Consider the following 12,701-nt stretch of genomic DNA (forward strand, 5'->3'; position numbering starts at 1 on the left):
CAGACAGCACTGCAGAAACGCTGGGCTCAGTGAACTCTTGTCTCAGGTTGTTTGATGCCCCTTACTCAAGGGAATATATTGCAAATTTAAAATCTGACATATAAAGTACATGGGTACATTCACTTCAAAGCACACACACACGACACTAAAAACACCACCACCACCAAAAAAACCATACACATTTCCCAAGCAAACTGAAAGGAAAGAAAGAAAAAAGGAGCAATGTTTGCGTGTCTGAGACAGTGGGAGAGAGACCCAGTATACTCATTCAGGCCTCAGCACACCTGTTAAATTACAGGCCTAGGAACAGGGATTTATGCAAATGACTTATGGTCCAATTTGCGTACATGATTAAGATGTATTGTATTACTTTCAAAAATGACAGTAAACATCCTGACTACCAGAACTTATGTCTGAGAAGGCTGCATGATGTCTTATGCTTTTGAACACAAACTGTTAAAATGCTATCTAGCTCCAGTGTCTCTGTAAAATGGTGTCCTAGCTGAGCCTTGGCCTAGTTTCCTGCCCCTCTTGGTGTTTCTGAGGCCAGCATCACTGACTGCATTGTCTTCTTTATGAATGACACAAAAACGAGCGTTTTAGCTTCAGGATGGCCGGGTTATCAGGGTGTTTTTTTTGTCCAGCCTATTAAAATATATAAGTACCCTGCTGCAGCTGGGTTAATACGCTAGCAATACAGTGATAAATCAGCCATTTGTTTATGCAAGAACGAGCATGGAAAGTAATATCCATGCACTCCAGTACTACTGCAAGGCCAGTGTCATTTTTGAGGCATTAGGCTGAAGGCTGAGCAAGTTCTATCAATGAAACTACCCTGTAATCTTCCAGGAAATGCAACATCTGTTATGTCTTATTGTTGTAATGAAATAATTATACAAAACTAATTAAAATGAGCCGGACTTAAAAATTCTCCAGGTAAATCCATAACGTGGATACGACAGAACTGACAGCGTATCAGTAAGCTCTATTTGTGCCCATGTTTTTCAAGTAATAGTAGTAACAATGCCATTTGCTCCATTATAGCTGCTCTGCTGTTGATTTTTTTTTTAAGCAGCACTAAATAATGAATGTATGTCATCATTAAAGCCAACTATTTGAGCATGGTTGTTTTTATGTCCCACATCCTCCTTGTTGTTACAGACAACTATCTCAGCATCTGATCTTGCAGCTTTCACCCCAGTAAATCTCACCGTATTTCAGTGGGAACTCTGACAAAGTTAAATGTTCTGTGAGTGGGATCAGGTTTTTATATACTCACTGACTGAAGTGAGAAAGTACTTGTACTAAGTGATGCTTTTGTCAAACTTTAAAAACAATAAATAGTGTTTTATATCTTCTCAGACTGTTATTTAGAAAAATATGTCATTTCTATATATATTTATTACTGCTAATTCTTACTTAATTTCCGTGATATACAATCTGTTTTATACATAATGATACAGTGTGTACCATTATGGTTATAACTGGGTAGTGATCATTAATTCATATTAAATGTAATTTCTGTTCCCATTTTAAAAGTACTTGCTTAGAGAACATGTAAAATTAGCAATATTTTAAACTAAGAAATTAAGAAATATTTACTGTGGCAGACATTACATAGTTACCAGGCCCTTTGAACAATGTAATTTCAAGGAGATGGGAGAAATAAGACACACCAGTATGTAACTTCATTGCAACTGCAGATAAACCAATGCATAGACTTTGTCTAGCTCCTACTAAAAGGTGATCATTGCTCAAGACTTCAGAAATCCCCATGGGGCTACATGAGATCTGCAGGCCACAGTATTAAAATGACAAAACCTAAACTAATGCAAATTGTTGTTGCACTGCTGAAATCTCAGCTTATGCTAACCCCTGATGTACATCATTAACTTTACAAATCATAAGTAATTTGAATCACGAAACTCAGGTTACCTCCAGATTAGCTTTCAGGTACAGATTCCTGACCAGCCTGAAGCTCACAGAGCTTAAATTGCTGGACACAGGCCCTGTGTCATGCACATCCATTCAACAAGTCCAAGACCGTGAAAAACTCAAGATCATGCTGCATCTGGGATTTGCCCAAGAACATGTTTCCTGAAAGAACCCCTGGATCACTTGGAACAAAGGCCAACCAACAGGTTACCTCAGCTGGACCACTCTAGCCCTACTCCTGGCGTTAAGGGTACCCATGGGCAAGGCCAACAGCATGGTGCATTAGCAGAGCTGCAAGCAGGAAAACACACCATGCTTTAGCTGTGCACAGCCTTTCAATATGAATATAGAACAAAAAATCGTGCACAAAAGGAGAAGCTCCGTGCAGGCACAGTAGTACAATGTATTTTGGTGTACATGAATCAAGGAAAAAAGATACAAAGGCCCTACAGAAATCAGCAATAATGTCAAAAATGTGCTGTTGAGAAAAGATTGTTGGAGGAAAAAGAAATACAAACCCATTCAGAGTCTTCTTGGTTTGCTTATCATGTATGACACAAAATACAAAGAAACAAACAACTATATTTAAAAGAATGAATAACTGTTATTTTGAACTTACATATGACGTAATAATCTTTGTTCTTCTGAAATTCCAGGCCCCAGAGATTAGGGCTGAACTCTTGAAACTTGATGGTAAACTTAACATCTTGATCTGGCTTGGCACAGTTGAGTAGAGGTGTATTGTCCTTTCTAATTGCACAGCTATCTGCTTGGTCTTTATCAACCATGTAGACCTTATAATATTCATACTGGCCAACAGTTTTAGAGTCCACCTTTGGGCATATAATATCCAGTTTGTCTCCTATCTGTGGATATAGTACCAATCCTTGTCCAGGAAGGAATCTAAAAAGAAAGAAAGAAAAAAAAAAAAAGGTAAATGTGAAACACTTGATAAAATCTCATTCAGAAAAGTAGCAATTGCAATGGACAGAAAGGAAAAAACACACGGTTTCCAAAACCAAAATGACAGAGTGAACAAACCAGATCTTAATAGTTTAGGCCTGACTCAATTTAATATCAACAAGATGTTTATTTAGATCTTGGAAATTACAGATGGATTGAGTTTTATAGTCTTCATCCCAGTTTTGGGAACTCTGGAACGTTTTATGTCTTTGGCAGGAACTGCGGTTTGTTCCACATTTGGCCATTCACAGGAGCCAGTGCAACGTATGAGGGGCTACAATCCTGTTTTTACATGTTGGTAACATTTCTACTATTCTTGCACATATTTTGCTAATTTTGGACATGGGAGAATGACAAGAATGATTGTTCATTTGGAGCAGCCATGTGGGAAAGGAAACAACTTAGACTTTCAGACTTAACAACATATTGCGACGTTGATTAATGTTACTAGTATAGCACAAAGGAACATCAGTCACTCGTCAGGATGATGCTTACAGACCTAGGATCAACTGGAGATCTACTCAACCCAAGGACTGCACATGCTTCTGATAAAACACTCTTCCAAGACACGATGATTACCACACCACAGTGATTTCTTTGTAAACTCCAATATTACATCGTTATTTTATCTTTTTTTTTTTTTTTTTTTTTCCCTGGTGCAACAAATGAAACACAGGTGTGCTTTTGTCTTTGTATAGATGGAGATAGATGAAGACTTCTTAGACTGGCAGTGAGCTTTAGTGTTTGGGGTCAGACTTCATCTTATTGTATCATTCCCGTTGGTATTAATTACCAGTCAAACATCAGCACTTCTTCATGAAAGGAAAATATAAATAATTACTTAGAGCATTGATTTATCCACAAAATGAGGAGCCTTATTCTTACAAGGACAAAAGCTACAGCAGGTTTGTTTGTTTGTTTCCATTCTCCTTAAGATATATTTGTTTCATTTAAGGCTTAGAGTGCAGTTTTAGAACTACAGCCAACGACACAATGTCGTCTAATGCACCGACCTAAAAGCCCGACTTTCTTTCCTCTTTCTCCTGCCTGCCAGCCTTTTCGAAAGAGCTTCTTTAATGGAGAATCAGCCTGAAAAACTGACTGAAACAATTGCTGCCTAATGAACACCCTTCTGCAAGCGCTAGTGCTAAACAGCACATGTAGTAAATCTAGCTTATTCACAGGCAGCCTTCCTGGAAGCTTATTAGAATATTAAGGCCCAGGAACAAAGATGAAGGCGTAGATCACCCCCAGCCTTTTCCTTTGCTAAAGGAGCCCACCAGCCAGGAGCAGAACTGGATGAGAACTTAAGGAATTGGGAAAAAAAAGGAAGATGTGATGCCCCAAATTTTGAATCCATCATTTGCAACTGCTCCTGCACAATGCAAGTTTATGATCTGTGCTAATTGAGTGGGATTATTTTCACTCACAAAGCCTGTGTAAGAATTATATTTGTTGTGAAGCAGCACGTAGCAGGACAAAGACATGTAATTACAGATTTAGGGAAAAAGAACAATGAAATGTTGTGGCAAGAAAAGCGACTGTTGATGCATAAATCACTGCGCTCCTTTGTGTCACGCAGTGTAATTTCTAGACTATAGAAACTAGGCTTGGCCACGGCTGTGCAAATAGAGGTGCACTGGAGACGGGGCGAAGCTGCGCCTCCTCCTCCAGTTCTCAGACACGCCATAGGAATGCAGTGACTACCGCGTCCATGAAGCCAGAACGGTAATCCAAGTGCAAAGGTGGAAATACATACTCCTTGGAGCTGCCAGCCTCGTGAGAAGCTACCTAGGGAGTGGCCAGCCCTGCAAGAGCGCATAGGAAATGCAGAAAGAAATACCGCAGCCGGCATATGTTTCCAAGAGAACAGCATGGATCCTGACTCAGCCCCTCCTCTGGGAAAAATTCTGACCAGACAAACGCAAAGGCAAAGTGACAGCATCTCTGGGCCAACCCAGGTCACTTGCAACTAACTGTATCGTCTTGTCTGGCCATAGCCCCAGCCTGCATTGCTTCTGTGCAGCAGCGCTGTATCAGAAGATGAACGTTACTCGTGTCCCAGGACAAAGGCCATGATCCTGCTGTTGCAGCTCTTCTTCACATCATGGGAATGTGTAAGAAGACACAGGACTTCCCTCAGGAGAGGATCTTTGTTTTCAAATTTAGATCATTTAGATCAATTTAAGTGTGCATGCTTAATAAAACCAAAATTCATAATGTTAGAAACATGCACCTGTTATTATCAATTGTACAACCCTAAAGCTACCTCGAAAAAACGAAAACACTGAATCTAACTTTGGATTTCATGTATACATGTGTGTAATTAAGTAGGAGTGGTATATGTTTCTCCATGCAAATTCTGAGTACAAACACGACAGGTTCAGGGACAGCCGGCAACCGATTCTCGGAAACAGTGACGAGACAGAAAGCATATTTGTGTGCCTTGATTAAGCAGCCAGGAATTGCCCCATAAAAAGCAAAGGACAGAACCACCCCCAACAGACAGCTAAAGCACATTTTACAAGAGCTTTAACCCAGGCACTCGTTAGGCTTTATGGCAGGGGAATACTCTTGCTCTGTGTCTGCAGTCTGTACAGTTTGAGCATTAAACTCGGTAAATCTGCTTCCACTTCAGTTTCTGAACTTTTAGGATCTAATGCTGATGGAATTAGGAAAGAAAAAAGGATGAAAGGATTAATCTGAGAACTAGATTGTATTGATTTCTTTTTTCCGTGACCTTTGCAAGAAAGATATTTTTGCAGTTTACGTTCCTTATTTTTTTTACAACTATAAAGCATAAATATGGATGGAGAGAATACAAAAGTTTCAGTTGCACTCATGCATTTCAGTTCAGCCACAATAACTTAGTGACCCAGAACTAGGCAGGATCTTTATTCTCCCCTTTGTGTAATATTTCTGCTACTGCATTTTCACAGAGACTTTAAATAAATCACTTGCTGGGCAATAAGTACTTTCTGAAACTATTTAATGTCAAGGAAGGGGATTAAGACTATTGTTTTATGACCTTATTTCTGCAAACTTTAGATCTAAAAAAAAAAAACAAACCCACTTGGTAGAGGCTAACAAAAATTTCAGCACAGCTGAATCTTTATTTCTGCAAGTGCTTATGTAGTTTTAAGCATTTTGGGATAGCAACAAAACTTATGAAATGTTTGTAAGAATGCATCTGTAAAAAAGAAGCCAATAACCTGGTTTTAAGCCTGAAGGGAATGTGCCTTTAATTAATTGAAAACTTTTTTTTTTCCCCCCAAACAGAAATACAATCAGGATAGATCAAGAGGTTTCAAGAGTCCTGTGCATGATACTGAGGGAGGCTGTGTTACATCAATGGTTGTTTAGGATACTAACCCAGCTCTTTGAGCAGTCGGGGCAGTGACAGGACTGGAGCCACTGCTTTATATAAAAAAGCTGACTTCCTAATTTTACGCTTTTCAGATATAAATGTTCTTTACTGGGAAACTTACGTAACAATATAGGTCCCTGTACCCAAACAGAAACATAGGAGAAAAGCTTAGCCAGTTTCCTGACTCGCTTCTTCCAGAACTCCGATAAAGCCAGACAAGGGCATTTGAAGAATTTTACCCATAATTAATAATCACAGTGTTTTCTGTGAGAAAGCACAGAAAGGTACATGAAGTGTAGTACAAGCTGTACGATGAAATGAAACCACTTTAGGATACAGAGGGCATTTTTGCTGGCAGCCCCAAATTGGTGTGTTGTGGGTGACATTTGACATCTGTGCAAAGCCCATGGATGTGAATCCCTCCCACACGTCTAACTAACCATGCAGCTTAGAGCAAGTAACAGCAACATGCAGAGTTCCCAAAGTGTTTTATTTTTTTTTTAAACAGTTTTAAATTAGATCAAAAATTCACATCACAGGAATAGAAAAAAAAAAATCTCTTCCCCACTCCCACCAATGTTACAGTAATTTTCAGTACTGCACTTACTCTGAAGTCACACAGTTCCAGGTTTTAATGTACACTAACCTGTCAAAGTCCTAGAGAATTTAAATTTGATTTTGCAATTAATACCTATCTATCTATATACAATTTCAAAATAATTTCTTAAGAACATAACTTTTGTTTTATAGAAACTTAGCACATTCACACATACTAAATTATAAAGGAGTTTTCCTTAATGATAACCACTCAAACTTACCTAACTGCACAACATTAAATTCACAAAAAAAAAATCAAAGCTTTATATACCAGCAGATTTTTTCATTAAGAATATTCTACTATTCCTAATATTCTACTATTCCACACAGCCATTTCTTAAACTGTAAAAATACCAACAGAAAAAAAAATCTTAGGGAAATAAATTCTTGAAAAGATTTTATTAATCAACACTGATGTAAAAAACGTGTTGTCACACTCCTACCAACTTGCAAAACTCACTCACTCTCTCTATACATGCACACAAACACTAACCTTTTAACTATACCCTAGTAATTATAAAATAAATGCAATTTTAGAGCATGTTACTACTTGTTGAGAATCTTATATATTTAACTGGGGAAACAGTGCCAAATTTCTGTGCTTTAATACCTTACCCGAACTAATTGGTGTAGGCACTTAGTTTTAAATTAATGTAACAAAAATAACCCTAAAAATGCGAACAATCAAGATGTTTCTTAAAACACAGCCTGAAACCTTCTGTTGGGGAATCCTACCCACTTAACTTTATGAAGTTTAACTACCAGCCTGACTATAAAGTTATTCATTGAAAAAGTTTTATTAAGAAAATGTCATGAATACTAATAACACAGTACGTTAGCCCGTTACTTGCACAAATGCAAACAGAATACAGAACAGCAAGCCACACACAACTCCTTCTTGTTTAAAAAGAATGGTTATTAAATAGTATACGTATTCATCAACTGGCTTTTTAGGAAAAGAAACAATATTTTGAGTATTATTTTGTCCTTGGTAGAAATATTTAAGCAAGGCTAAAGTCCTAATAGCTTGATGCAAAGCTCATAAAAGTTACAGGCAAAGGTCCTACTGATTTCACTGAAGTAGCAGGGGCCTAATCATAGCCTGCTGAATGAGATGAAAATCAGTTTACTGACTCCCAAAGACTTTGAACTAAAAAAAAATAATAATCCAGAAACATAGACTAAAACTCTCTATAAAAAGATTCCTTTGCTCCTTACAGAGCTTTTACATTAGTTTCTGTCATATTCAATATCACACACAAAGATATGCCATGTGGATATGAGGTATACACACAGCTCTAAACCCCAAATGCTTTTTTCCAAAAGCAGTGATTGTATAGGACTGATCTCACGCCAGTTTAAATGGATTAAGTGAACAGGAATTCAATGAAAACAGGATCAGTAACTGCTATGGAACAGACAGAAAAACAAGCTTCATCAAAAAAGATTAATGTGGAGTCTCTGTCTCAAAATGAGTAAGGAATTTGGTTAAAAAGAAAGGCAGTACTCTTACATGAGCTTTCTGCAAGAAAAATTACCATAGTTTTGACACAGCAAGATGACAGAACTGGCATTATGCACAGACTACCAAATGAAACTTTGAAAACAACAGAGGCTCAGCATTTAATATTATTAACATTCTTTTAAGCGAGTTTTGGAAGCTACTTTTCTTTGCCAGCGTGGTATTATTAAATTATTTTAATACTATAACAGGGTTTTACAAAATATGTTAAACAGGTATCTTTTTGAATTTCAATAAAATTTAAGAAGTTTAATCTGCTAACCTTTATTTATATGTAACATTTTTCCAGGCAGTTAATGAAATTATTCATGTAAGCAATGGGTACTTGCTTTTATAGGAATTGCAGAATGGAAACTAAATGGAATTCTAAGAAATACATAAGCAAATATATTCTCATTCACATCCTTCAGGATCTTTAATGGTAAGCACCACATTATACAAACACAGATCGTTAAATGCCATAACAGAGGTTTCTAAAGCTACAGCTCTCGTGTTTCTCACTTCCATTGGAAGAGAACAACATCCTCATTGGAGGGCTCGGGCTCTCCTATAATAAAACCTGCAGAAGGCCCATAAATGCATTGAAACAGTCCCCTGAAACCATAACCCATCTCCACCCTTGATTTTGTGGTACCTCCTTGTCCTCCCCCTCTTTCTTACCTTCCCAGAAAGTCATCATCTTTTGGACCGCTGGAGGGAAAAAGCTCACAATGCACTCAAAACGGCAATGGTCAAGGGTTTATTTTGTTTTTTATCACTACGCTGGCCACAAATAGGGCAAAAAGTGCCACCATTTTATATGTCTCAAGTAGCCATGCAAATGAACCCTATTCTTGGTACCTCTTCCTGAGCCTATCCTTACCGAAATCAGTTGTGAAACTTCCTGAAGGCACAGAGCATGCAGTGTGTGGAGGGACACCCTCAGACACCAGGGCTCTTCAAACACATCAAGAAGTGCCCTGTCCAGCCTCCTAGAAAGATGTGTCATGAGTTTCCTTCACCAAACAACTCTTGTGACTAGTGCTGTTGCAGAGATACGTACACTCACTTCTTTCCATTCAGTTGAAGATGGCTGCAAGCCTCAAGCAGCCCTGCATTGAGAGAGCCCCAAACACATAGCATGATGTTTGGTGAGAACTGTACCCCTTTAACCCTTTGTGTATATGGAAGGAGGTCACCTGGAATCAGATACATCTTGTTGGAAACACTCTCTTCAAAATAAAATCTGGTCCCTTAAAAACTGTCACGAGATTCCAGACCTCGTTCCAGAGAAAATGTGGGTAAGTCAAAGGAGATGTAGCATAGCCCTGAGGGGCCACCCCAATCCTGGGCTTGGGCAGAGGCAGCTGACTCCATAGTTCCTGCCCTCAGGGTGACCAGAGGCATGGGACACTGCTCCCACCTTACCCCACTGAGCAGCAGCAGCTTCGGGCTGCTGGACCACAGCTGCCATAGGGGCTTTGCTGTATGACAGAGTGTCTGTTTCAACTGGGTGCCATTCTTCCTTCCCAGAGATGTGTTCACTTTGCTGGAAAGCTGCCCTTCCCTCACTGCTTGGCTCTTGTTCACAAAATAAAGCAGAGAAAAAAAAAAAAAAAAGAGAAAAACACAACCTACCACCCAGTTATATAACTAAAATCTTCAGACCAAGTTGTGCTTTACCCCTCAGCCCTCAACATGAATCCAGGGTGTGAAATGAATGTGCAGTTTTCCTCCCGTAAAAGGAAAGCACATTTTCTTCTGCCTTAAAAATTCCCCTGAGAGCAAACACCTATCTTTTTTTTTCCTTTTTTCTGTAGGATGGGAAACAAGATCTGAGTGTTTTGCACAAGGCAGTGTAGCCTGGCTTAGAATATTTACTGCACGGATAAGGCTCAAAATGCTGAAAATACGTATGATTCTTTTTTTTTTTTTTAAACAAGGATGGCAAAGGATTATTTTCAAAAACCATTTTAGATTTGATATTTGGTTTTTATACATGACCTCCACATAAAGCATTATTATCAGCAATTAACTTTTTGTTTTATTGTGCAGAAAGCAATTACTGCTTTGCAAGAAGCACACAGAGCACTAGACAATTCTGATCCACTTACTGAATCAATGCTGGTTACCACAAAAGAACCAATAATGTGCTTAGGATGGTCCGCTAACTAAGAAAAAAGGATGGATATGACCAACATTCTATTTTAAGTGTATTGTATTATAATTTCATCAGCATTTACAGAAATATGAACCATCACAACAGGGCTGGACTTATTTAGTTTCAACAATGAGGGAATTACTCCTCCAAACATCACTTGCTATCTCTCACACACAAGCCTGCGAACACACATAAGCACGCTCTCTTTTTTACTGCATTTCAACGGAAACATGCTTTCTACCTAGAGTTTAAAAACTGCAAGTGGCTGCAGTGGAAAGCAGAAGCCAATCTGTATAAATAGCTTATTCTGGGGAATTTCTGAAAGAGAAAACACTCAGTAGGTACATTGTAATTAGTTGCTCTTTCTACTTACCTCTTGACAAATGATGCATGCGGGTCTGGATGAGAGCCCAACTCTTGACCCATGCCACCACTACACACTTCAGTACTTCAAGCAGAACCCCCTAACCTCAGCACTCTTTTAATTTTTTTTTTTCCAGAAAGGCAGCATTGGTAATGCACAAAATGAGAACTAGACATGATTAGCAACATAGGAATTCTTTCGGAAATGCTTCATATAGCTGTGCCCTAAATATATCTGAGGACAGCTTTCCGCCTTCAATTCGTTCCAAATATGTAGCATGTTTCAGGACTGGGTTAAAGGAGAGAACATGGAAACTCACTCTCAGCACTGTTCCCACAATGCTTAAAGATACACATTTACAACATTTGCAAGCCTTTCAAACATAAGACATTCATGTGATCACTATTTTAAATACAAGAGATAGAGAAATACAAGTTTTACCACCAAAAAAAATAACCTTAAAAATAAACATTTTTTTTGGATAGCACTTTACTGCCCCCTTTTGCACTTTAACATTAGAACAGGTTTCAACATGAGTACACTTCTGTGAAACACTGCTAAGAAATGGGCTAAAAAGACAGAACATTGAGTTTACACACTAAGAAACTACCAGGCACTGCTCTGGGGACATATTCCACTTACCTAAGCTGTAAACAAATGAAACATCTATCTTTCATTGCCCTTAATCTTCCATGGAAGAGATCAGCAATGGATGGTTTAAATGACCATTTTCCATTTTAATCTGCATGTATATGGGCAATGGAGAAAGAAAGGGGTACTGCTCATTAACGCTAGTTGTCTATCACAATTTTCTAAAGCAAAGATCATCTGCAACTTGAATTTGGTTTTATTCAACAGGAAGAAAAGAATGACAAAGGGCTTTCCAGTCTGAGGCCATTCATGTGTTAGCAATCTCCTAACTGAAAGGATGGGTGTAGCCTTCAGAAGAAAACTTCACAAACTGGCAGGCAAGGATATTTTCATGAAAGGTGAAGACAAGAAGCCTAGACATTCAAATACCCTGCAAGCCTACAGGCATAAACCCGTTCTGCAACTCCGCATTGCAATTACAGTCAGTGTAGAATTCATGTGTGTCTGTGTGTGTCCATATATATCTACAAAAGGTAATAAATCTACAGTCTAGTGGCCAGTTATTTACAAAATACTAATTCATTATGACAGAGCCAGAGGGGGACTCGTCCTGCCCCTGCCCTCAGCTTCCATTTGACAAAGTCCATGTGCTGCTGTGTACACTTATATTTAAACTTAATCCATTTTCCTCTGTCATCCTACAATTACAATACAAGTCACAATAATATTAAATTTCACAGCCTACAGCATTGCACAATTGAACCATTACTGTAATGAAAACTGACTCCCTTTGATATTAACACTGGTGTTTTCTCTCATTTGCTACCCATGAAATACAGGAAGAGACCAATGTTGTTTTAATTAAAGAATTGTTGTTCAAAATATGCTACTGGGAATATTAAAGTAGTTCTTTGCTCTCGCAGCAAAGATAATCAGGTATTTATATGGTTTGGGTTTTTGAAAAAATAAAGAAAGTCTGTGCCATGGATTCAGTGAAACACAAAACCACCGCTCTACTTGCGCTCGCAGAGGCAGGGTGTGCCAAAACCAAGAAACATGGCGCTTTGTTGAAAAGATGCAGAGCAGTAGTTAGCATGGAACGGAAAGTCAAACCAAACCATGTGTGCTTCTTACACAAGTCACTGAAGTCTTTGCTGTTAGAAAGCTAACAGAGACCAGCTGTCATTTGCAAAAGAACTACTTTTCAAAAAGGGCACTGTAA

The 12,701-nt window shown here is 38.5% G+C and overlaps 1 protein-coding gene across 2 annotated transcripts in view; it reads right to left on the reverse strand.

Moving 5' to 3' along the window:
- EFNB2 (ephrin B2) overlaps positions 1–12,701 on the reverse strand; it is a 44,796-nt gene that overhangs the window by 19,909 nt on the left and 12,186 nt on the right. The window contains exons 1-2 of one of the 2 annotated variants that reach the window (XM_068678194.1): positions 10,898–11,020; positions 2,555–2,838 (exon numbers count right to left, since the gene is read on the reverse strand). In XM_068678194.1, coding sequence (XP_068534295.1) covers positions 2,555–2,838; positions 10,898–10,950 — 337 coding nt within the window. In that variant the 5' untranslated portion in view covers positions 10,951–11,020. Of the gene's footprint in view, positions 1–2,554; positions 2,839–10,897; positions 11,021–12,701 lie in introns of those variants that run through there. The other variant, XM_068678183.1, reaches the window with a different exon arrangement.

This window comes from Anas acuta, chromosome 1, assembly GCF_963932015.1.
Source record: "Anas acuta chromosome 1, bAnaAcu1.1, whole genome shotgun sequence".
Taxonomy (NCBI): domain Eukaryota; kingdom Metazoa; phylum Chordata; class Aves; order Anseriformes; family Anatidae; genus Anas; species Anas acuta.